The sequence below is a fragment of the Triturus cristatus genome, chromosome 12, assembly GCF_964204655.1.
Source record: "Triturus cristatus chromosome 12, aTriCri1.1, whole genome shotgun sequence".
NCBI lineage: Eukaryota > Metazoa > Chordata > Amphibia > Caudata > Salamandridae > Triturus > Triturus cristatus.
In genome coordinates, this window is record NC_140595.1 from 522,855,113 (window position 1) to 522,882,781 (window position 27,669).

The 27,669-nt window shown below is 43.9% G+C and overlaps 1 protein-coding gene across 2 annotated transcripts in view; it reads left to right on the forward strand.

Moving 5' to 3' along the window:
* The window catches only part of OSGIN1 (oxidative stress induced growth inhibitor 1), a 62,859-nt gene extending 40,228 nt beyond the window's left edge, over nt 1–22,631 (forward strand). For both annotated transcript variants that reach the window (XM_085639468.1, XM_085639469.1), the window contains 2 exons: nt 437–528; nt 16,977–22,631. In XM_085639468.1, the coding sequence (XP_085495594.1) occupies nt 437–528; nt 16,977–17,994 (1,110 nt within the window). In that variant the 3' untranslated portion in view covers nt 17,995–22,631. The remainder of the gene's footprint in view (nt 1–436; nt 529–16,976) is intronic.
* The last annotated feature ends 5,038 nt before the right edge of the window (nt 22,632–27,669 follow it).

A 27,669-nucleotide genomic window follows, 5' to 3' on the forward strand; every position in this document is an offset into this window, starting at 1 on the left:
CAAAGAGTACCAGAAGTAATTGTTCGCACGAGGACCCATTATGATCCTTCCAAAAAAGTGACCTTTTTAATAATTTTGCTGACATTCTATGGACAGAAAATAAGTAGGATTTTCTTTTGCAAATGAAGATATAACACACAGATTACTAGACTTACATTTATAGCTATGAAACCGCCAGACATGCTGTGAATGGTGGCATCATTAAATCCGAGTTAATTGGTATATTGCTGAAATTTGCTAATGCCTGTATATGGTTTAACAAGAAGACCACCATGCATCTTACCCAAACTAGGACCCCCTATAATATTGACATGTGCACATTTAAGTTCAAGAACTTTATTTGAGAACCCCATAAAGCACTGTCCAAGCTACTAAGGGCAGACCTGATGTGATTGTTGCAGAAAGCCTGATTTGTGATTTTTCTGTTTTATTTTAGTCCATTGAAGGATCCATGATCACACTCAGCCGTGGCGATTGGATGGGCCTACCCGATCTTCCCTTTAAAGACTGGATCAGAAGAAAAAGAAGGTGAAGTCTCACTTTAAATGTTTCATCTGATTAAAACATGAAGCATATGGCTTGCCATAGCACGATTACCTCTTTCTAGATACAAGAATTGATTGTTTCTTTGAGGCACTTACAACATTCCAGTGTGGAGGAGGGCAGGAGAGACACATATTTCTAAGATGGAAGCATGGGCCACAACTTCAGGCATAGGACACATAAGGAGTACAAATCTACCAGACTAATGATGAGCAGGAGTCCATATCAATCAGGAATTATAAAACACTGTTAATTACCTGATAGGGTATCCAGGCACTTGCAGGTCCCAGAGGCTCTGGCCATAGCGAAAGCGGAGCTGTCTCTGGATGACCTGCAAGGCAGAAATATCACCATAATCCACACTGATAAACTACATAAAGTTACCATCCTGGAGATGCTGCCTCTTTAAACACTTTTTATGCTGGTGTGATACCACATAGTACATGGAACACAGGGTAATGTTGTTCAGTGGCGACTGGTGATATTTGAAAGTGGTGTGGAGTGAAATTATTGTCATACTGCACCGCAGCGAGCCAGCGTAGCGAGCGAGTCCAAACAACCTAAGGGGGTGAAATTTTTGTAAAAAGAGTGGACAAATGGTGCATTTTCAAGCAAATTTGAGAAAGCAAGAAGGTTAATAAAGCAATTGTGAAAGTGCAGTTATTACATTAATAAAGAGATCAAAACCAAGGGATGCAGTTCCTCTGGGAAGGAAAGGGGGAGAGCGATTAGTCTCTATATAATGCCCTCACACACCTAGCAAGGTGTCATGCTTCATCATAGGGCTGTGCTCCTCGTCGGGCCGGCGCTGCAATGCCCGACGGGCTCCCGCGAAGGGGCTCTTTTTCGGAGATCTTTTTAAGAGACAGCCGTATGGGTGCGTGGGGGTCAGTGCAACAAGTGTAGTGAGTGGTGGTGTAGTGAGTTAAAATAGGTATGGTATTACCAGGCAATGAGTCAATTTATTCTGATGGTATACCAGCCTAAGTAAAAATATAAGTGATCCCAAAGGGATTATGATGATCCCTAGGGAGATCAGATGGTCGACATGTTTCTTGCTCTATGCCCTAATGGGTCGGTGGCAATTCATCAGGACCACGTGAGAAAGTGCTCAAAAAAATGTGGGAACTCTACTACATAATTTAGTGATGTAGCAATTGTCAATACATCACCATGCAATCCAATGGGGTCCCTAAGGGAAGTGGACCCTTTGTTGCAGTACCTGGAAAAGAAAGGGGAAAAGGGAGGACAACACAGATACATGAAACAAAATTCGCAAAGGTTCTGGGCTCCTGAAGGGAACCGTGCGTATGGTGTGGCCACCATATGGATGTGTTCACACAGTGACCCAACCAGAGTCATATCTAATACATACCGGTGTTTACCAGATAAGTGAAAGGTGTGGCTGCCTGGCGGATATTGAAATGTGGGACAAACTGTGATGCGCTGGCTCAGAGCGTAACCAGGCGTGGGGCATGCTTAGACGAAATTGGAAACATGCGACTGAGTGCACACAATAGCAAAGTAGTGTCGCAATTTATCCTGTGCGCTTATACATGCTCCGAAGTTGAGGAATAAAGCGTGGTATTGTATCCTGGTGGACCGCCCTGACAAATGGACACTCGCGCTAATGATGGGGGGTTGTTTTTAGATGACTAAAGGCCTGCCTACGTCACTAGATGCGAGTGACCAGGTGTACACCGTTACGCTAATGTGCCGCAATATTGTACTAAGTGCTACACATGCTCCGCCGCGGAGGGGTCAGGCGTGGTAATATATTCTAGGGAAATACCCTTTAAAATACTCGCGCTTATTGTGAGTGGGAGACTTTCACGGCAAAGGACGCTATTACAAAGGAAACTGTTGCGCACCGCTAGTGGGTCTGTAGATCAGAATGTAGTGCGGAGTAGACTCACCCCCATTTGGGAAAAAACCTGTAGTACGGGTTCGCCTGGCGGCCAGGGAACGCCTGTCCTGAAACAATATGTAAAGGATAGTATATCATACCTGGCAAGTGAAATAGCTGTGCCGGGACCCAGGGGTGGCGAAATACTTACAAAGTGTCGGCGCGTTCGCTGCCGGGTACCTACTACGGCTCAGGCTTCCGTAGCGCACTGCTGTGCGTGGGTGGCTAATAACGGAAGTGAGCAGACGTGAGCAGCCGTGGCCCGAGTGAAAGACTAGTCCGCAAGTCACGGCCGCCATGATGGGAGTGCAAAATAACTTTATTGTTCAACGAGGGCGGTAATGGACATTCGGCCCAGTTTATAGAACAAAATTCGAGCGTGATAGGGAATGTTGTATGTGGGAGATATGTGGGTGATTATTATATAGGTGATTGGGTAACATGTGGTTTACTATCCCCTGGACGGACAAAGGTATAGATTATGTCGCAACAATGATAACTAAAATTATGAATGTAAAGGGGATATTGTGTATTCTCCCCATATCAGGTTGAAAAGCCAAAAAAAAAGCAATTTAATGTTGAAACTGACTTTCGGACTGCCTGGCCCATGGGGTATGGTCTAGGTTATCCCCAATAAAAGCTGTTGCTTGTCGCAATTACTTGCACAACCCCAGTCACCGCCCTGAGAAGATATGCCCATTATAGAATTCTTAGCGGCCATCTCATATCGCCAGATGTTCATGAATTATTGAGAGTGGCCCACGGTATATCATCGTTAAGGCCGTTGGTATGGCTCGAAATTCTAAAGATCCACTGTTGTTCCTTGCGGAAAAGGGCTTCCTTACTGATTTTTGGGAAGGCTTGAAGGACTGTCCATGAGAGGTCATTGGCAGTGTGTTTAGCTTCCACGAAATGTGTGCACATTTTCGTGCTGATCTTTTTGCATCTAATGTTACTCCGATGTTCGGAGATCCTGATCTTTATTGGACGTGTCGTCATGCCAATGTACATTAGCTCACAAGGGCATTGGATTAAATAAATGCAATTGCGGGTGTTGCAATTGGTATGGGATCTCTGTTGCCAATTCAGATTATCCGAGAAAGTTATAGATTTACTCGTTTTTGTAAGGTTGCAAGCAGTACATTGTCCGCATGGATGGTGGCCTGTCACAGGCGGAAGTCCCCACAGTCTTTGCTCAACTAGAGGAGCGGGTTTTGGTCTAGTGCTGATGAGCATGGTTTTCAAATTGTCAGTTCTTTTAAATGCGAAACGTGGTTTCGGAGCTTGCCAGCCTCCTACCGATAGAAGTTTCCAATGCCTTTTGATTATTTTTTGGAAGGTGTTAGATTCTGGAGTGAAGGTGCTGACACAAGTAATTAAGTCAGTTTTCATTCTTTCTGTAGATGCCAGCAAGACATCTCTGTTGGTATTGCGAGCCCTTTTGTAGGCCGTTCGTGTTATACTGTCCGGATATTCTCTGCGGGCTAGGTGGTCAGTGAGTTCGTGTGCCTGTGATTTGAAATCCTCCAGTGCGCTACAATTTCGACGTAGTCTGAGATATTGCCCGTATGGCAGGTTGTTTCGTAGAGCCTTGGGGTGAAAACTACTGAAGAGTAGTGGGCTATGACTGTCAGTTGGCTTTTTATAAGTTTTAGTGGTCAACCCCAGAGTGCTTTTTTGAATGAGTAAATCCAGGAACGGCAGTTCAAGCACGGAGGAGTTGGCTGTGAATCGCAAATAAGGGTTGAGGGAATTAACCCATGTTACAAAAGAAGGGATGGTATTCAGATCCCCTTTCCAAAAAATGAGTATATCGTCAATATACCTCCGCCAAAGGGTGATGTTACCCTGGTAGATGTTGGTCTCACAAAGAATGTTGTTGGCCTCAAAATGAGCCATGTAGAGGCATGCCAGGCTGGGAGCAAACGTGCTCCCCATCGAAGTGCCCTGGACTTGATGGTACATTCGATCTTCAAATTGGAAATAGTTTTTAGTTAGGGCAATCTCTGCACACTCCATAATAAAGGAGATTGGGGTGGGTGAGTTCCATGTTTGTGCTCGTAGAACTTCTTCCACAACATCCAAGGTGGCCCTCTGCGGGATGTTAGTGTAGAGGGCCTCTACATCCAAAGTGACCAGGGCATCCACTCTACTGTCAGTTTCGTTAGTTTGTTTAATGATGTTAAGGACGTCCCTTGTGTCTAGTAGAAAAGTTGGTGTTTTTTGTACCAGAGGGCGTAAAAAATGGTCGCAGAACCGCGAGAGGGGTTCTAGTACCGAGTTGATACCTGACACAATCGGCCTCCCAGGTGGGGGCAGGACACCTTTGTGGATTTTGGGTAATGTGTAAAAGTAAGGTATCCGGGGATCCTTATTTGTCAAGAATTCCGACTCATTTTTCGAAATCCAGCCCTGTGTTAAGGCACTGGTCACTAATGTTCTTATTGTGATGACCAGTTTGTTGGTCCCGGCACAGCTATTTCACTTGCCAGGTATGATATACTATCCTTTACATATTGTTTCAGGACAGGCGTTCCCTGGCCGCCAGGCGAACCCGTACTACAGGTTTTTTCCCAAATGGGGGTGAGTCTACTCCGCACTACATTCTGATCTACAGACCCACTAGCGGTGCGCAACAGTTTCCTTTGTAATAGCGTCCTTTGCCGTGAAAGTCTCCCACTCACAATAAGCGCGAGTATTTTAAAGGGTATTTCCCTAGAATATATTACCACGCCTGACCCCTCCGCGGCGGAGCATGTGTAGCACTTAGTACAATATTGCGGCACATTAGCGTAACGGTGTACACCTGGTCACTCGCATCTAGTGACGTAGGCAGGCCTTTAGTCATCTAAAAACAACCCCCCAACATTAGCGCGAGTGTCCATTTGTCAGGGCGGTCCACCAGGATACAATACCACGCTTTATTCCTCAACTTCGGAGCATGTATAAGCGCACAGGATAAATTGCGACACTACTTTGCTATTGTGTGCACTCAGTCGCATGTTTCCAATTTCGTCTAAGCATGCCCCACGCCTGGTTACGCTCTGAGCCAGCGCATCACAGTTTGTCCCACATTTCAATATCCGCCAGGCAGCCACACCTTTCACTTATCTGGTAAACACCGGTATGTATTAGATATGACTCTGGTTGGGTCACTGTGTGAACACATCCATATGGTGGCCACACCATACGCACGGTTCCCTTCAGGAGCCCAGAACCTTTGCGAATTTTGTTTCATGTATCTGTGTTGTCCTCCCTTTTCCCCTTTCTTTTCCAGGTACTGCAACAAAGGGTCCACTTCCCTTAGGGACCCCATTGGATTGCATGGTGATGTATTGACAATTGCTACATCACTAAATTATGTAGTAGAGTTCCCACATTTTTTTGAGCACTTTCTCACGTGGTCCTGATGAATTGCCACCGACCCATTAGGGCATAGAGCAAGAAACATGTCGACCATCTGATCTCCCTAGGGATCATCATAATCCCTTTGGGATCACTTATATTTTTACTTAGGCTGGTATACCATCAGAATAAATTGACTCATTGCCTGGTAATACCATACCTATTTTAACTCACTACACCACCACTCACTACACTTGTTGCACTGACCCCCACGCACCCATACGGCTGTCTCTTAAAAAGATCTCCGAAAAAGAGCCCCTTCGCGGGAGCCCGTCGGGCATTGCAGCGCCGGCCCGACGAGGAGCACAGCCCTATGATGAAGCATGACACCTTGCTAGGTGTGTGAGGGCATTATATAGAGACTAATCGCTCTCCCCCTTTCCTTCCCAGAGGAACTGCATCCCTTGGTTTTGTTCTATATTCCTCGGAGCACGGTGCAGGACCTCATCAAAAAGCTCTTGGTTCCTCCCCCTTTTTTTGAAGCATTACGTACGGCGGCCCAGCCGTGGAACCTTAGCCCTTGTGGCTAGCGGATAATTACCGCCCTCCCCCTCTTTTTCCTCCCTTACCCTTCCCTTGGACAACCCCGACCATGGAACAACACCAAGGTCTATCCTTTGATGACGATCTAGTGACAGAAATTCTCAGAACACCATCTTTACTGGACGCAGACGGAGCCATGGCCACTACGAGCATGGGCAGTGACTGGAACAGCATTACCAACATGAAACGCCAACTAATGAAGATCATAATGCACGGGGCAATTATGACCGAATATCTCCGCGCAAATATAGCCCCCAATGGGCTTATTGTGTCAAACATGCCAAGAATCTTCCTTGAGGACAAGCAATTTAAGGAAGAATGGTCCCTAGTTGCCTGGAAGTGCACTAGGGACTGGTTGATACTGATTATTAAGACCGCCAAACGTCTTGCTGATGATCTAATCATCCAGATCACCATTGCCGAAGGAGCATTAAAAGCAACCATCACTATTGCGGCCTTTAAAACCAAATTATCAGAAATCAATAGCGAAATCGCAGAAAATAAGGATTATCTAATGAGACAAAAAATCAACAAACTCCAAAAAGATATCAACCGCTTCAATAAAGAAAAAATCTATCCTTACCTAAAAGACGATTTTCAAAACGCACAGAGTGATTACTCGTCAGACGAAAGTTCTAGCTCCCGTCGAAGAACGAATTCCAACAGCAGTAATTCTAGCTCTGAGAGTTGGAGAGGCCAACAATCCTACCAGCAACAAGGACCACCGAACCCACAATATACCTACCCCATGCCACCCTTTCCAGGCCCGCACATGTGGCAACCACCTGGTTTCCAACAGGGACCTGTTCCATTCAACCCCTACCTACCACAACCTTTTTTAGGCAGAGGCTGGGGCAGGGGCAGAGGAAGAAGAAGAGGAGGGTACAATCAACAAAAACAGGTCCACTGGAAAGACCAAACAGACCAAGGCCCGATGGAACTCAGGAGCCACAGAGGGAAGAAAAACTGATAGTAAATCTGTCAGATCGACAACTAAACCAACAAGAGACTAAGATCCTCTCTAAGGGTCTGGGTTTTGTGCCCACACCACGACACAACGAATTTAGAACTCATTGTGAGGTACATGACCTCTTTCGGAAAATCCGCTTGAGGAATCTCTTCACAGGTCAAAATCCTCCTCCCTCATCTGACTCAGGCCTACGCAAACCATCCTCCTTCACTCCTTCATCCGCAATGGTCCCTCCGGAAATCTTGGCCTTTGAGAAAGCAGTCCTCAATGACATTAACAACATGACAGAGAAAAAATCCTTCCACAATATCTCACGCCTTGAAAATGTGGCAATAACTGATCTAAGCCAAGATACCACTATTACCATCAAAGAGGCTGACAAGGGGGGAGCTATAGTGATTATGTCCACCCCTGATTACAGAACAGAATGCCTAAGACAACTTAGTGACACACGGTACTACCAACAAATCAAAGAAGATCCAACCAACAAACTGGTCATCACAATAAGAACATTAGTGACCAGTGCCTTAACACAGGGCTGGATTTCGAAAAATGAGTCGGAATTCTTGACAAATAAGGATCCCCGGATACCTTACTTTTACACATTACCCAAAATCCACAAAGGTGTCCTGCCCCCACCTGGGAGGCCGATTGTGTCAGGTATCAACTCGGTACTAGAACCCCTCTCGCGGTTCTGCGACCATTTTTTACGCCCTCTGGTACAAAAAACACCAACTTTTCTACTAGACACAAGGGACGTCCTTAACATCATTAAACAAACTAACGAAACTGACAGTAGAGTGGATGCCCTGGTCACTTTGGATGTAGAGGCCCTCTACACTAACATCCCGCAGAGGGCCACCTTGGATGTTGTGGAAGAAGTTCTACGAGCACAAACATGGAACTCACCCACCCCAATCTCCTTTATTATGGAGTGTGCAGAGATTGCCCTAACTAAAAACTATTTCCAATTTGAAGATCGAATGTACCATCAAGTCCAGGGCACTTCGATGGGGAGCACGTTTGCTCCCAGCCTGGCATGCCTCTACATGGCTCATTTTGAGGCCAACAACATTCTTTGTGAGACCAACATCTACCAGGGTAACATCACCCTTTGGCGGAGGTATATTGACGATATACTCATTTTTTGGAAAGGGGATCTGAATACCATCCCTTCTTTTGTAACATGGGTTAATTCCCTCAACCCTTATTTGCGATTCACAGCCAACTCCTCCGTGCTTGAACTGCCGTTCCTGGATTTACTCATTCAAAAAAGCACTCTGGGGTTGACCACTAAAACTTATAAAAAGCCAACTGACAGTCATAGCCCACTACTCTTCAGTAGTTTTCACCCCAAGGCTCTACGAAACAACCTGCCATACGGGCAATATCTCAGACTACGTCGAAATTGTAGCGCACTGGAGGATTTCAAATCACAGGCACACGAACTCACTGACCACCTAGCCCGCAGAGAATATCCGGACAGTATAACACGAACGGCCTACAAAAGGGCTCGCAATACCAACAGAGATGTCTTGCTGGCATCTACAGAAAGAATGAAAACTGACTTAATTACTTGTGTCAGCACCTTCACTCCAGAATCTAACACCTTCCAAAAAATAATCAAAAGGCATTGGAAACTTCTATCGGTAGGAGGCTGGCAAGCTCCGAAACCACGTTTCGCATTTAAAAGAACTGACAATTTGAAAACCATGCTCATCAGCACTAGACCAAAACCCGCTCCTCTAGTTGAGCAAAGACTGTGGGGACTTCCGCCTGTGACAGGCCACCATCCATGCGGACAATGTACTGCTTGCAACCTTACAAAAACGAGTAAATCTATAACTTTCTCGGATAATCTGAATTGGCAACAGAGATCCCATACCAATTGCAACACCCGCAATTGCATTTATTTAATCCAATGCCCTTGTGAGCTAATGTACATTGGCATGACGACACGTCCAATAAAGATCAGGATCTCCGAACATCGGAGTAACATTAGATGCAAAAAGATCAGCACGAAAATGTGCACACATTTCGTGGAAGCTAAACACACTGCCAATGACCTCTCATGGACAGTCCTTCAAGCCTTCCCAAAAATCAGTAAGGAAGCCCTTTTCCGCAAGGAACAACAGTGGATCTTTAGAATTTCGAGCCATACCAACGGCCTTAACGATGATATACCGTGGGCCACTCTCAATAATTCATGAACATCTGGCGATATGAGATGGCCGCTAAGAATTCTATAATGGGCATATCTTCTCAGGGCGGTGACTGGGGTTGTGCAAGTAATTGCGACAAGCAACAGCTTTTATTGGGGATAACCTAGACCATACCCCATGGGCCAGGCAGTCCGAAAGTCAGTTTCAACATTAAATTGCTTTTTTTTTGGCTTTTCAACCTGATATGGGGAGAATACACAATATCCCCTTTACATTCATAATTTTAGTTATCATTGTTGCGACATAATCTATACCTTTGTCCGTCCAGGGGATAGTAAACCACATGTTACCCAATCACCTATATAATAATCACCCACATATCTCCCACATACAACATTCCCTATCACGCTCGAATTTTGTTCTATAAACTGGGCCGAATGTCCATTACCGCCCTCGTTGAACAATAAAGTTATTTTGCACTCCCATCATGGCGGCCGTGACTTGCGGACTAGTCTTTCACTCGGGCCACGGCTGCTCACGTCTGCTCACTTCCGTTATTAGCCACCCACGCACAGCAGTGCGCTACGGAAGCCTGAGCCGTAGTAGGTACCCGGCAGCGAACGCGCCGACACTTTGTAAGTATTTCGCCACCCCTGGGTCCCGGCACAGCTATTTCACTTGCCAGGTATGATATACTATCCTTTACATATTGTTTCAGGACAGGCGTTCCCTGGCCGCCAGGCGAACCCGTACTACAGGTTTTTTCCCAAATGGGGGTGAGTCTACTCCGCACTACATTCTGATCTACAGACCCACTAGCGGTGCGCAACAGTTTCCTTTGTAATAGCGTCCTTTGCCGTGAAAGTCTCCCACTCACAATAAGCGCGAGTATTTTAAAGGGTATTTCCCTAGAATATATTACCACGCCTGACCCCTCCGCGGCGGAGCATGTGTAGCACTTAGTACAATATTGCGGCACATTAGCGTAACGGTGTACACCTGGTCACTCGCATCTAGTGACGTAGGCAGGCCTTTAGTCATCTAAAAACAACCCCCCATCATTAGCGCGAGTGTCCATTTGTCAGGGCGGTCCACCAGGATACAATACCACGCTTTATTCCTCAACTTCGGAGCATGTATAAGCGCACAGGATAAATTGCGACACTACTTTGCTATTGTGTGCACTCAGTCGCATGTTTCCAATTTCGTCTAAGCATGCCCCACGCCTGGTTACGCTCTGAGCCAGCGCATCACAGTTTGTCCCACATTTCAATATCCGCCAGGCAGCCACACCTTTCACTTATCTGGTAAACACCGGTATGTATTAGATATGACTCTGGTTGGGTCACTGTGTGAACACATCCATATGGTGGCCACACCATACGCACGGTTCCCTTCAGGAGCCCAGAACCTTTGCGAATTTTGTTTCATGTATCTGTGTTGTCCTCCCTTTTCCCCTTTCTTTTCCAGGTACTGCAACAAAGGGTCCACTTCCCTTAGGGACCCCATTGGATTGCATGGTGATGTATTGACAATTGCTACATCACTAAATTATGTAGTAGAGTTCCCACATTTTTTTGAGCACTTTCTCACGTGGTCCTGATGAATTGCCACCGACCCATTAGGGCATAGAGCAAGAAACATGTCGACCATCTGATCTCCCTAGGGATCATCATAATCCCTTTGGGATCACTTATATTTTTACTTAGGCTGGTATACCATCAGAATAAATTGACTCATTGCCTGGTAATACCATACCTATTTTAACTCACTACACCACCACTCACTACACTTGTTGCACTGACCCCCACGCACCCATACGGCTGTCTCTTAAAAAGATCTCCGAAAAAGAGCCCCTTCGCGGGAGCCCGTCGGGCATTGCAGCGCCGGCCCGACGAGGAGCACAGCCCTATGATGAAGCATGACACCTTGCTAGGTGTGTGAGGGCATTATATAGAGACTAATCGCTCTCCCCCTTTCCTTCCCAGAGGAACTGCATCCCTTGGTTTTGTTCTATATTCCTCGGAGCACGGTGCAGGACCTCATCAAAAAGCTCTTGGTTCCTCCCCCTTTTTTTGAAGCATTAATAAAGAGATGTCATGTAACATAGGTAACTGCTTATTCAGTATAACCTCAGAGCTTCACAAGAGACTTCGAGATACAATGCATTGCTGAGTAATATCAAAGGAAGCATTTTTTTATTAGCCACAGTTCTGTACCAAGACTCCAAGAGGCAATATGGAAACATGAAAACCATGAAAAAGGATCAAGGTACTGAAAAATAGCCTTGAACATAAGCTTCCCAGCCCAGGACATGAGCTCAGCTGCACCCACATGTTTAACGGGCATACCTGCCTTGCCCAGGGAACTGGAAACCAAACACAGGGGAGTATTACATGTTTAACACGCCAGAAACCAGCTCCCCACCTTCAGTCTTCATGTTGAACAAATCAAACATTCACCCCCCCCCCATCACAGATCTCGGTTAAATCAATTTGTTTGGCATGCCAGAACATTTATGATCTGGACCAGGCCACTTGACTAAATCAGGTCAATTTCACAAAACATAACACATCCCTTGCCACCTGCCTTACAGGTTAAACATATGGCTCACTATACATCATTGCATATCGAAAAACCAGCCTGAAAAACACAATGACAAGGCAAAATTACAAATTATACTGAGAAAAAAGCTCAATCTTGCTTATAATAGGTGCACATGACAACAGTAATCGCCATATCCTGTTGCTGATACCTGCTCTAGAAAGTAGACTAGGTTCACGAAGTGCGACTGGGTGCCAAGGAGATCAAAGAAATTAGCAATATCCACAAAAAGGATTTCCATACAGGTAAAACAAATGAATAAAAGTACAAAGAAAACATGGAAGCAATAAGAAGGTCACCAAACGCCACAAATCATCTGCAAAAAAGACCATGCACCATCTTTCAATAAAGTAATTGCACATTTTCAGTAAAACATAAAAATGCATTTAACATAGTAAAAGCAGCACTGGGTTTCTACACTGAGAGCCAACACACTCCACTGGGGTTTCATTAACTGCTGCCTCCACCTGCCAGTGGCCTAACTCAGGACTGGCTCATTAATGCCTGCACTTGCTGACAGGTTCGCTCACTTGCAGGTTCATGCTATGTGCACACTTAGTGCCATGCTCACTCACCACTGGGCTCACTCCATATCATGCTCTCTGATTGGACTCGCTCACCAACAGCCTCACTCAACGCTGTCTTCAATCACTGATGTACTCACTCACCAACAGGTTAACTCACTTCCTGGGTCGCACTATGTGTTCACTGTGAGGGTGCGGAATGACGTCATTACTCACTCGAGGCGTGGCCTCTCGTGATTCGTGGGCCCTGCCCTCACCTAACAATGGGGTAACGTACAGCATATTGTACATTTTCCCAGAAGACAAACAGCAGTCCTGGCTTTTGTGACCCTCGTGACGTGAGAATTGTTCGCAGCCATGCATTTATAGTTTTCTAAATCTGAGCAAAACGTGGTGACTACTGTGGTGACTCAGGTGAAAAAGTTAGTATTGTACTAACCAAATGTAAACGATTCGTATTTAAGCATGCGGCATGGCCTCACACGTCAGGGCCGGCTTTAGAGATTGTGGCGCCCTGTGCGACAATCTTTGTTGGCGCCCCCCCCCCCGCACCCCCCCAGCAAACATTTTTTGTGTTGAGTTGTATGGTTTCTCAACCGCATATTAAATATATACAGGATACATTTGATAATATATAAAATGTATGCTCAAATGTCATGTAAATTAAATAGGGATTAGATGGGGAACAGATATTACGACACCATCAGTCAATTATAGCTTATTTTATAGCCCAAAACAATATACATCTTGTTGATGTAATTAACATTTTCTAACTGTTAATTTTGTAAAAACAATTTGCAAATTTCAAGAAAATTGAACTTTACGGGCTTTCATTTTTGCAAATGCCAATATTGATGTGGATAAGTCCAGTTGTTGTGCAATATCATTTTCAATGGATAGGATTGCCAAAGATGATAGCCTTTCATCTTTCATTGTGGATCTTAAATATGTTTTAATTAACTTTAACTTAGAAAAACTTCTCTCTCCACTAGCTACTACCTCGGATTCCCTCACTGCCACCCTCCAACGGAGCCCCTCATCTTTAAGTAGCCCCTCTCTCATATGCATTTCATTTGTTGTATAGCGCTACTCATATCAGTGTAGTGTGTGTCAGTACTTTACACCACGCACACATTATACAGAGACAATGAATCATACAAGTATATAAATCAGTATACAGGGAATGCCACATAAGCAAATGAGGATTACAAGGTGTATGAATCACATTTCATCCATGCTGGTGGGCCGGATATTGTAAGAGGGTTTGGTCTGGGGAAACACAACCTTAGGATTTAAAGAGTATTCCATGGGGTCGGTTCAGCTTTACTGATAAAAATGTATATCTGCCCAAACATACTCATTTTAGCAAAATTAGAATAATGAAAGACTGGGGAAGTTCTAACTATGTCACAAAAAACAGAAAGCGAAGTTCTAACTATACCATTCATGTTTGTATGCAGCTCTTTGACAGTTCATTGGTCACTGTCCTATGTTTGGATTGTAACTTCTGAACTGCAAGTAACAAAAGGATCTCTGTGACAAAGGCAGTAACCCACTGAGCTTCCACATAAAATACAGTTCATCTGCATTTAAAAACTACTAACAGACAAATGATTGCTCTCCAGCAGGATCATTAATCACCAGCGTTATCTGGGCATCTTTTATTGTCTTATTGTTGTCCTGCATCACACACGAAGTATGTGCCCTGCTGGGCCTGCGCATATTTTAAAAAGAAAAACATATTAGTAACACATTCTCTTACCTACTCCGTTAGTCAAACTTTGTGTCACAGCCTGCTGTGATAAGCAGCTGCAGGAGTCAGGAAAGGTGAATATGAATAAACAAACTTATTTTCTCCTGCGCTGCATAGAAAAAGAAATATCCACGCAGCAGAACATTGTGGCCATTGCCGGGAATGTGGAGATGAAGGGGTGAAAAAATAAACAAAGCCTCGTTAACATGAAAATGGTCTTTTAAAGACCTGTGAAGTACTCGGGTGTGGCTGCGATAATCTCTAAAACGTTGTGTGTGCGCACGCCCGGGAAGCTGTCTCTGCCCGGGCTGACACACACGACGTGTTCTTTGCACGCCTGCCTTCAAGCCCTCACTGCGAGGGCCAAGGCTCATGTTTGGGTCGCTAAAACCGGGCCTGAGAAGGAGGGGAGGTGACCACCCTATATTGTTTGTGCACAGTGCACATTTAAATTATTGATTGATTTTAAAAAAGTAGACCGTCACCTAACTCACTTTATGTTGCTGCAGAGAGGAGGCTCAGTCTCTGTGCCACTGCCAAAAATCCCGTGGACTGTCGGAGAGCGCGCGCAACCACCAGTAACATTAGCCGCCGGAAGAGTATCTGCGAGTTTCCCAAGGCCCGCCCCCGCGATGTAGGGAACGGTTTCAGTTACAGGCCAATCCAAATCCAATCAAACGTTCAACACTTAGTTAGAGGCAGTCAGGCAGAGCGACGCATGGGCGGGCAAAACAAAAGCGTGCCTCCTGATTTGGTAACACGGTTTTCCTCTCTTTCCATTTCTACGAAGATACATCGTAGAAAAAGAGGGGACAACCGTTTAACAGTGCAGGCAGGCTCAGTGAGTGCTGATTTAAGAGTAAGAGACGTAGGTGGCGGCCGGCGCCCCCCTGACCTTGGCACCCGGTGCGGTCGCACCGCCCAAAAGCCGGCCCTGTCACACGTTATTAAAAGTGACCAAATGACTGCATGCCACAAATACTGCATTGTGGTAGCTTTAGTCTGGATTCCTATGAATGACTGTGCCACTGAATTACAAGTGTTTGTAAAAGGAAAGCTCCGAACTGGACCACTGTGTCTTTTGTGAAATGGGGGCCACTGGTTATCTTATATTGGAATCAACAATGTTCTCGGTTGAAGTAAGTGACATTGTAGGGAGAACTTGATTCCTTGAAGCCAAACACGAAAGTATTACAAAATACCAAATCCTCCTTATACAAAACTCCACAGCAGCTTTGAACTCTCGTGCTGTCACGGCCCTATAACTAATGAACATGGTATTGTCAGCCACAATTCATGCACATCCTATAGACCCCCAAAAGCTTCAACAAAATATTGGGCTATACAACGAAGGGGCCAGGTAAATAAAACTTAAACGGTAAGCTCGCCTAGGCTGCAAAACCCACACTCCCATAAATCCCCTTCAGACTTTGCCTGCTCGCCCAGCAGTTGCAATTTTCACGGGGGGTGGGTGGGGGGAGAGGGGTTAAAAATAAAGTGAAACCATGCCTGTTCGCCGGGTTCACGCCCCTCTGCTGTTGCTCCTGAGCCGGGGTCCGCGTTGGCGCCTTCGTGGGTGGAAACCCCTCTCAGCCAATCCAGACGCTGCTCCAGCAGCGCCAGGATTGGCTTGAGCAGGGACTGTCCCCGCCCATAGGAGACCGGGGGCTGCGGCCACTGGCAACCCTCGCCCTCGATCGCTCTCCTTATGCAGGGCAGTGCAGTGAGTATGTTCGGTATTGGTAGAAAAATGATCAGCCCAAACTCGAGCATGCACACTGGGCCTGCCCTGCTGCTGCTGTCAGTCAAGTGCTGCCCCGCCCCCACCTCCTTTGATGTGTCTGAGTCCTGACTGACTCCGGCCGTGGGACAAATCTTCCTTGTTAAGTTAACGAGGAAGAAATTAATGTGGCCATGCTGATTAGTGGGGCAACGCCCCCAATGGACGCACTGCCACTGGGGTATAGGAGTTTTCTTAATGTAAAGCAGCATGTAGATCAAAGATGATGGTAGGCATTCTTGGCAATTCACTGGATGTCTTCTCTTCCACAAATGTGAACTATACTGTCTATATTTTGGATATGAGACCAGATTAATGACGGAGGCACTATGCCATGGTATGCAACAATATAATATGATCTATCAGATATGTTTTTTTCTGCCCATACAAAACGCCACTTTTCATATTAAACCATTTCTGCAATAGACCCGATTGGGTGTGAAATATTTCAAAGTCTTGATAAAACTGGCCCTGTTGAGTCTTGCATTTTTGATCAGCCTTTTCCACTTCAGTTCAGCTGTTACCGTAGGTTAGTGCTTTGAAAGTTGAACTTTGCTCCCAAGTGTAACATAAAACGGGGATTATTAGTTCCATACTGCTTTGAATGTTGGCTTTCATTTGCATTTAAAAACTATTTTGTCTCCTGAGACCCAAAAAAGTGATCAAAGCACAAACTCCTCTTTTGTCTGTATCATTCAGTCATATTTGATTGTCCTTTTGTTGGCTCATAGGGTGTTCTTGTGCGGTACTTACAGTGTACTTTGTCTTGTCTCTTTTTTCAAACAGGAACCTGAGAAATGACAGAGCCACAGCAAGAGACATTGCTCAGTATTATCAGCATTATGTTAAGAAGAAAGGCCTGCAGCAAAACTTCATCTCAGGAAGCGTGGTGACGTCGGTTAGGAAAGTCCGCACTGGTACTAACTTCTTGTACAAGAACGAAGCTGCTCCCACCGAGCTCGGCTCCACATTTGATCTGGAGGAACAACTGAACAATACATCCCTTGGCAACAAGAACAAGGACACTTTTCAGGTAAATGGGTTCCTGAAGATGGAGTGTGACCGACTGCAAACCTTCTCCATATATGCAGAGAATGTGGTCTTGGCAACTGGCATGTTTGACAGTCCCTCGCGCCTTGGCGTCAAAGGAGAGGACCTTCCTTTTATCTCGCATCAAATCTCTGGCCTGGAAGAAGCTGTGAGGGAGCAAAATGTTGGTCCAAACTCCGACCCTGTCCTGATAATCGGTGCAGGGCTGACTGCGGCTGATGCTGTTCTCTTTGCACACCACTGTAACATTCCTGTGATCCATGCCTTCCGCAGAAAGGTGAAAGACCCAGAACTCATATTTAATCAGCTGCCCCAAATGATGTATCCAGAATATCACAAAGTTCACCAGATGATGAAGGAACAGTCCACCTTTGACTCTGGGCAGTATAAAGGCTATATCAGCCTTCCCGAACATTTTGTTGTGCGTTTTGAAGATGGCAAGAAGTGTGTCTTTCAAGACAAAAGTGGGCATCAAGTGGTCTATAACATTTCCATGGCACTCGTTCTGATTGGATCCAACCCAAATCTTTCCTTCTTGCCCAACAATGGTGTTCACTTGGCAGTGGATAATGAGAAATCCGCCATCTCCAAAAGAAATCCTATTGACATTGACCAGTTCTCATATGAATGCACTCAGGAAGAAGGACTTTATGCTGTGGGACCCTTGGCTGGAGATTATTTTGTTCGTTTTGTCCAGGGAGGGGCTCTGGCTGCTGCCAGCTCTTTGTTAAAGTCGAACAAGAAACCACCTTAACAAAGGGGATCATGTACAACCCAGTGATATTTATTCTCTGTAAGAAACAAAGCGTTTCTCGGGGGCATCGTACTCTGCCATATTCCAGGCTATTGTAGCTCGCTACCCGAGGGCTCGGAGGCACCCAAGACCTAAACCACCACTAGCCGCTGGAGGCTCTCATGTACCACGAGATCCCAGGGTATGCAAGTACTGTTCTGCTCTTACAACAGATGGTATTCCAAGGCTTTCAAACCCGCTGTACTAGGCCTCACCTATTCCACGGTACAAAAGAGCTAATATGCCCTTTAATACTGCAGGGCAGTACTACCCCATAGCACATAAGTGCCCTTTGAACCTTTTGTACCCGACAGCTTTCATATGGCTCTTGTACTTTTGGGTACCTTAAACGCTGTCATACCCCAGACTACCTCAGGGCTGTCATGACATCATACCCGCCACATATCACCAAATGTCTGACATTCCAAACACTGCTGGCGTTGAGAATATTACAGACTAGGCTGGCCTTTTTTATTAATGCAAGAATTTCCTGAGCTTGGGTTTGTTATGGATTTCCTATTTTACCAGAGCCTCAGTGGTGCTCATAACTGACCCCCAGAAAAGATATGACTTTACATCTCAGCACGTCTTGATCTAAGATGAAAGTGTCTCTTAGAGAATAAGTGGAAAGTATGTACAACTTGACTGCTCCGCATCCGCTGTCTGCGGAATGGTGGAAGGCGAGGGCATAAGTAAACAAATGTAGAGACAATTATGTTGCAGTGGACGCAATAGAACTTCCGTAGACTTCAAAGCATAGTAGATGGGAGGAGAAGATCAACTGTGCTGAACCTTACAATGTTCCAAAGTCTTATCTGGAGAAACGCATGTGTCGCTGAGGAATGTCCTGCACCCTATATATGTGCTCCACTTGGCCATGATCTCCAGCAGGCAACAATGAAGTGTCATTCTGCCAGGAAAGTAATGATCCTTCATGGTAGTCTATTGCTGTGCTGAAGATAAAGTACATAAGCTAGGTGGCAGGGCGAGAAGTCCCACGCCCGGCCAATCATGATATCATGAGAGCCCTATAAATGGAAAAACACGAGGCCAAAACGCTGCAATAGAAGATTGAGCAGACATTAAGATGGCAGGGTTGTTCACTTGCCAAATCTCAGTTTATGGCAAAGGCAGAACAGACACAACTTTTCAACAAATGTGGTTTACGATTTTTAGTCCTTTTATTCTAAAACTTTCTTGTCTTTTTATCATTTCCATTGACCCAATATTGATCACCTTGCGCTTACTGCACTACTGTTTAGAGCACCAGGATCCTAATTAATGCTTGAAAAGAATTGTAGTTTTTGTCAAAATACTGCTATGTTTTTAAAATGTGGTAGGACAAATTGCATATGTTTGACATTCAAATATAAAATATTTGTAAGGTATAATTTATTTTTATGACAAGGTAACTGTTGTCAGTTCCATGTTCCACAGCTAATGCTGGATATACCGAGGGTTTTCCTAGCATAAAGACACACGAGTGCCTATCTGACGGTGACTGCTGTGCACTTACCTCATTATTCGGTGCAACAGGGAGCTGACATTCTGAACGTGTATGAAAGTTCTTGCTGTGTTGTAGACGGGTACTTTTATTGAATCTTCACCTTAAGATGCTGGTTACATTTTTTTACACCTTAGATGTGTGAGCTGAATTTCATTTTGAAATCTATGCTCTTGTATAGCAAATTCTTTGTACAGTAGAGGTAACTTAGCCATCTACTGATAGGCTAGTGCTTGGCCTGTGGGAGCTGTTTTCTGTGGCTAAAAGTTTACAGTGGATTTATGAGTTAAACTGTGGGACACTGCTTCCATATCAACCCTCTCCCATTCCCCACACACATCATAGAGAAACAAATGTAACGCAATAGGAGTTGCACCAGATGGAATCAAAAAACTATTTATATATACTGCCTGTGCTGACACTTTATGCTGGCAGATACCCTGGGCTAATCCCATAACTGGCTGTGTTTCCTTGAATTTTCTCATAAAAGGTGTCCGCAGAGGAGCCCTCCAGATACCAGGTGACTTCTCTACGTGACTAACCAAGCCTTAGCTTTCGGGCAAATCACTAGAAAATGAGTGAGTTATTATTCTAGCCTCAGATATGATGTTCCCAGAGTGGATCATAACATCTACAAAATCCCCATAGTTCTCTTTCACTGCTACAGTGAGTCCATCTAGGACAGCTTCTAATTCCTCACGATTTGAACTCTTGCCTTTATTCGTAGAAAGACTGATAGTGCATGAAATATGGTAGAGGAACTCAAACAAAGTGATCGGCCCAGGTGTGTTCTAGGTACCAGGGTTCCCAGATGGGTATGCCTTTATCTGCTTTCTACTATCTCTTACATCAACAAGAGTACAATAGCCAAAGAAAATGTGACTATTTTGACGAAAAGGACACTGTATGAGCTTTAGCATTGATTCTTAAGTGAAACTAATGAGACCGTTCCAAACTTTTTATGAGCATAAAAAATACCTGCTGACAATTAGTGGGGCAAGCAAATATTGTATTACGCACACACAAAAAATGACACTTTTTGCTAAAAAAATCCAAAAACCATAAGAAAGAAAAAGCTACAACCTGTCTTGCAGGTTGACACCTTCATTTTAGAACCTATAGGAAGGTTACCACACAGATGAGAACTTTTATGATATTTAGATGGCTCTCAAACCAAACACCATAAGAGTGTTTCTAGTGGGATAGCAAAAAAATCTGCTTTCCTTTTTGTTTTCAACTGTAAACTTAGAATGCATTAATGGCAACACTTGAAACAGTCAAATTTTGTTAATAGTAGTGGAGCGTTTAAGTGGGATAAACCTGTTTGAAACTGCTTTTCTAGAATACTTTGAGAGGTGTATATTTCATTTAAAGCAAATAGGCCAGCAGCATGCCACCTTACTGATCCCCTATGTAAACCATTCCTCATGCTTGCTTTTTTCTGCATTGTGGCTTGGTTGGAGTTTACCTTTTGAAACACGTCCTGCTAAAGTTAAACAGTGTTTTGCTAAAATGCTTGTTTCTTTTAAAAATGATCCCATTCTTGTCCTTCTTGGTGAATGGAATCTGACTGTTTTGTTCTTTTGGGGGTCATAGGGCTTTAGCTGCCAGCAGAAAACTGTCCCTGTTGATGCTACTGCTCAGGTCTCTGCCCCTCAGTGATTATTATTGAATGTAGGGCCTTAGGTGATCTGAAGAACGTGTTTCTACAACTGTCCTCAGCCTACACAAAAAAGCTTATAATGAGCATAAAAAGACAGAAAACTGAGTGTTTTGCATCTCAGCACTTTGGTCTAACCCTCTTTTGAAAGTGGAAAACCTCATCGCTTGCAGTGACTGTAGTGGTTAAGCGAATAAACTTATCACTAGGCAGGTTCAAAGCTTATCCGTTGAAATGGCATTTAAAACCTCTCTCCCTGTGCTTTTTCTTACACCCCACATAGGTATGTCCATCCTTTGTCAAGCTTGCACACCCAAAACATAAGCGCAAAATAAGAGGTGTTGCCGATTGCTATCTTTCTACCTGACCCCCTCATCGACTGCCCAGGTACTTTCTTTGAAAGTTCTGAAGTCCCAAGGAGTAGACACTTATGTAAAATTGTTTTGCAAACTGTTGCCATTAGCCCTGCAAACCATTGCCACTTATTCATCCTCACCCGTTAGGCCCACTTTCACTTCCTTCTTGGTGAAATTGGCGTGCAGTATCATCATCTTGCCAACATTACCTCAGATGGAGTTTAATGAAGCATGTTTAAAGGCCCTGTAAATTGCATTAGGTATCTGGGACTCCGTTGATGAGATAGATCAGCAGGTCATGTGGCTGCTGCGGAATTCTTTGTTTAATATGTAGGTTTATTTCTTAGTCAGAAAACTTGAGATTGATAACAGGCACACCATTGAAATGTCTACCATTCTTGGTGTTTGGAAATCCTAATCGTACTTGAATAGTGCATGAAAAAACATGCTAGAATTTTAGGGTTAGAGGAGGGGCATGAAGTCGCGACCCATTTTGCCACGCATCTGTTCATTTTGGGCCACAAAACATGCAAGATAATTCTCATATGCTTAGTACTGGTGGCGTATTGATGCCACGGAAAACAAATTACAGTGCCTTTTTTAATAATAAGAAACTTTTATTCAAAACAGGCATATTTCAGATTCCAGGCTACATACTCCTCGTTATTTGGTCTGTAACTCCATTAATAATCATTTGCGCAGATCCAAAAATCTCAACGCTTTTCCAAGTTTTACTTCCTGCTGGGTATTTCATTCCAAGTTTCAGATACGGCTGCACTTGCAGTTCTTGCTGTACCTGTTTCTGCAGAATTTATTCTGCAAAATGCACTACAGAGATGCCAAGGCACCTTTTATAGAGATACGACTGAGTCAGTCACATGTAAAAAAAAAAAATCATTGTTACAATTTGATACTTCTTGTGCTCAAAGAGATTATAAAGTTCTTATTATGAATCTGTATATTACAGTATACGTTTGTCAATTCTACAAAAGCTAAGTGACTGTATTTTATTATTTTATACATTTATTGTGTGTACTTTTATATACCTATTTTTAAAATAAACCTATGTTTTAACTTATTTTAAGGTTTGGACTTTTTTGTGTTAGCAGTGTTTTTACACTTGTAATCTTCAAGCATTAAACTGGAGTATTTAGTAGATTTGCAAAAAAACTAAAAGAAAACGAAAATTTGCACCAATATGTGTCCTGGAAATTAATATAAATGTTGCTTTAGCCTATTTGCTGGTTCCAAAGCAGCCCACTATGATGCGAGCTACTTTTGGCAAAACTGATTGGAATACATCATTCGGTAGCAGCAACTAAAGATTGGTTGAGGTGCATTGATGTTACTGAGAAACGAAGAAAAGTCATGTACACATGTTTTTAAAATGCATAACATTTTACAAAATTACATCTGTCTTGTGCCAACTTTTCAGAGATCTGTGATGTAACGTAGTACGTAGATAAAAGATGTACTTCTTTTTCTTGAGGTGACAAAGGGAAACAACCAACAGAATGGAGAAAATGGTATGACAAGGTGGGAGAGCCGATGATAACAGAGAGGAGATCGACAAATGTTAGATGAAGCCCAGGCCACCTAAGCGTAGACGTGTGAGGTGAAAAATGGAAATATCCATTCTTTAGCAAGTCATCCATGTCATATGATTGTTCTAACAGGCCGTCATTTGCTGTTGCAATGGACCAAGTACACACTGAGCTAATCGTGCTCCAGAAACCTGGGGTGTTTAACCCCTTCCATGCGGGGCGGATTCCCCCGCGGTGCTGACCGTTACCTGCGCGGGCGTGGTCATGACGGAACGGTTCCGTCATGAGCACAGCTCAACCGACGCTCATGACGGAACCGTTCTGTCATGAGCGTCGAAGGGGTTAAGCCAAGTAGCTCCATGTACATTAATCGGGGCAGCCGTGAGTAGCTGTTGCTACCTCAGACTTCCTCCCTTCTACCCTAGCACTGACACTTTATGCTGGCAGACACCCTGGGCTAATCCCATATCCACACAGAACAGTGGATACATAGGGAATTCCTACCTTGGTGCTAAGGTCCAGGACAGTAAAGTTGAAGGGACACTGTTCAAGCCAAGCCATGGCCCCAGCAGATGGATTATTTGGACTGAACGGGTCATGTCCTAGGGTGTTCATCTCAGATGCTTCCTGCAAATAAAAACATGGCAGTACTATGTTAACCAGAATGAAAAGTCAAAGAAACTCGAATAGCTTTAGTGCAGTCAGGGAATAACCTTGTCTTTAAAATGTTCTTGAGGATATTGGTTCAGGCTGGTTGGCTGTCACCAGTTAAATGAGCAACAAAGCTGTCAACTAACAAATTGTATCATTAACAGTCTTTTGATGTAGCAAGGTTTGGCCAACAGATACAATCATGGCCCAAACAGCAGAATGCCTTGGAAAGCACCACTAGCAACCACAAGAACCAACACAGGAAGCAGGGTTCTAATTAACAAGAAAAAACGACTAAACTGGCCTCCCAGTTATAAAAAGCAAGGTCTGGCATAGGATCTGAGAGCTGAACTTTTGCATAAATCTGAGCTTGCTTTTGCACAGCACAAATTCCCAATTGCATATTCTATATCAACAACTAGCAGTCCTCTAAATAATTGTTATATCTTTGGTAATCTTTCTTCCAAATAACTGCCTTCATTTTTTGGTTCCAGCATATCCGTGTGGTTGCAATGCCACAAAGGCGCTTCTTGTAAAGAGAAAGTATTTAAATATTCTCCAAAACGGAACACTTTGACAAGAAATGCTTTACATATAAAAACTATCTTGGAACATATGATATTCCCAGCTGTGGGTGGGTACATGGAGAAGGTGATCAGATTTAAAGTACGGTGAATTTTGAAACTATAACATGGTAATGCATACATGTAAGCTATGTGTATATATATTAATATATGTATATATATATACACACACAAGTACATAAACCGTGTGGAGTCAAGTTAATTTAGTGAGCACCTTGTAAGAGGGGAACTTCCTTGAGTATTTTTGAAGGATGCAATTTTAGGTATTAAACCGTTCTGGAAGAAAAATCTTCTAGTGCAGTGGACCTGATAAGTGAACAGGCCAGACTCTCGATGCTGCATAGACCGTTCGGGCATGTCTAGGAGGCTTTTTGTGGCTGAGCTTCAGTTGTGAGTGTGTATGTATCTGCTCAGGTTACTGGTAGGTAACTTGTAGGAGAGCCTTTAATGTCCTTGAAGACTATGATGAGTAGTCTGTGAAGAACTCTGTTTTTTGGCGACACTTGAGAGGTGGGAGGGTGTAGCGTAAGATTGTATAGGGTAAGTGACAATAAATGTAGAACCTTGTGAAAGGGAGTGAACGAATAGAAGGGAAGACCTCATATTAGTAGACTGTTGCAGTTTGGTAAATATTAGTGGGGATTTCAGTATCTGTGGAACTTTCCCTATGTTCAGTAGTTTTATGCTGGCTGATGGGACTGCGTTGGCTATGAAACTTTCAAGGTTCATTGAGGGTTTCCAGGATACCTGGGGGTTTCTGCCTGCTGATCTAATGATCTATGTCTCGGGGAGAATGGATAGGCTATGCAGAGAGGAAGGAGATGATGCAGGAGGAAAATAGATTACTTCAGTTGTGCGTGAATTTAACATGAGTGAACACGCTGCTATATATTGTATGTAGTGGCTATGAGGCAGTTTGAGAGTCTTGTTTGGAGATCAGTAACCAAGGTGGGAATTGAAAGAAAGATTAATGTATCATCTTCATGGAGATGACATGATGATTTAAAGGAGATCAAAATGTTAACAAGGGAGAAGAAGTGCAGACAATGGACTGAGCCTTGTGGGTAGAGGCGTGAACGTGGAAAACACGAAGCCCAAGGAAGCAGCAAAGGACCAGTCAAAGATGAAAACCAGCTGACTCCAACATCTGTGGTCCTAAGGATGGTTGGGGCAAATTAGTGGGCTGCTGTCGAAGTAGAAGTGGTGATTATGTTGGGCAGAGGTTATGTAGATATAAATATGAGAAAGCAGTTCAATCAATATATTCTTTATTCAATTTTAGAAGATAAAATCATAAAAGTCCAACACAGTACAATTCATTTCATAAAAAGTCAAATAAATTACAATTAGATTGACTTTAAAATACCAGAGAGCTAGCGAGATAAAAAGAAATAGCACACTGTGGGGGTGGTTAAAAACTGAAGGAACAGTAATGCAGGTCTCACTTGGTTAAAATTTATGGTCTTCAGGCGTGGAAGTATATATGTAGAACACAAATAATTATATTTCGGGCAGGTCATGAATATATGCAAGTTATCAATAATGCAAACATTATTGCAATCGCACACGAGCAACCTAGAGTCATAGAAGCAACCATGATTAAAAGTTCACAAGCCTCGGGGGGGGGGGGGGGGGGGGGATTAAGGCTGAAATGTCAGCAATCGTCACTGGTGACAGGACATGTCCAAGGTAAGGTATGACTCCAAGCCACTTACAGTTTTCACTAAAAGTGAATGACATTCTAAAAGCTTGTTCAGTGCTGAAGCCTCGATCTGCCTTCATCTTATCTCTGAACCCTTCTTTAACTCATCTTTTATCAGTTTGGACAATGCCACTGGATCATGATAGAGTTCTGGTCTTGCTAAACTTTTCGTTGTGGAGGAGACATAGGTCAGCCAAGGGATCAGAGAAGAGTTATCCATGTTCATGCAATCTTGCTTGATCAATCTGAGGCCTAGCTTCTCCTTGCACCGGATCAAGTCAAAGCAACATGGTCCGAGCCATATAAAGTCAATCACATGGCCTATGGCCAACTCTTCATGAACAACCTCAGATGATGTACTTTATGGGACCCCTAAGAGGCCCCTGAGGGATTTGTTTTCTGCCGCTTGAATCGAATAACTGGCCCAAATCCCCAAATACCGCACCCATAGCTAGCTATTGGGATGCACTTGGCCTTGAATATGTCCATCTGTTTTTATTTGGGTGTGTCCCAGCCACCGGGAGAAGTCTCAGATACTAAACATTGCCCTATTGAAAGCGGCCTCGTTATGAATTATAAAAGGATGTCAGCTGATACCAGAGTCCAATTGGACACCCAAATAACAAAACTTATCAACTTGGCTAATATGGTCACCATCTACTATGAATTTCATGGTTTTTGTCTTAGGCGGGCCAAACTTCATCACATGTGATTTTAAGAAATTGGTGGACAGGTCAAGGCTGTTAATAAAATCAATAAATTTAGAAGTTTCTGTAGCCCCCTGGCAATCGGAGCAATTTAATAGTGTGTCGTCTGCATAACGTAGAGCAGGGAGTGAGCAGCCACCAGCCATAGGGGCGTCCAGGTGAGGGTCTGTAAGAGCTGATTCTAATTGATTAATATATGCATAAAAAATTAGAAAATAGCGCAAGTATGCAACCCTGGTGAACCCCTCGCTTCAATTTAAAGTGCTGTGTGCATTCCCCATTGGGGTTCATATCTGCTAGATGCTGTGAGGTCCAGGTGCAAATCGCGCCAAAAATATACGAGGGCGGGCTCTATGTCCATCTGAGCCATCATGGACCACAGTTTGGCATGGTTAACTCTATTGAAGGCTGAGCTGAGGTGCATGAAGGACAGATGGATTGCCTCCCTCTTGGCCTTGATATACTTGCAAATCTGCAAATAGAGGTTCAAATTTTTCTCAACAGTGCCCCATCCCGCCCTGAACCCATATTGCAGGCCGGACAGAATATTATGCTCCTCTGCCCACTTTGAAAGTCGCTCCAACAGGATCCTGCCAATGAGTCGCTCCAACAGGATCTGAAAGCAGTTTCTGTGGAGTGCAACACACCTGATCAAGTACATTGTGAGTATAGAGGAAGGAGTGAGACGGTTTTAGACTAATCATTCCAGAACTGCTTAAAAGGGAGCAGGCAGGTCAGGCAGTACTTGCATGGAGTTGAAGAATCTGCATTTGTGTTTTTTTTTTTTTTTTTTAAATGGAATGGATGAAAACACTGCATCCTTAAAACAAGGAAGGTTGGTTTATTTTGTGGAAAGAATATTGAAGAGGGATGTCGGATAGAGATGGTGCACAGTGGAAGCTGGAAGATTGCAGACCAGGAATTAATT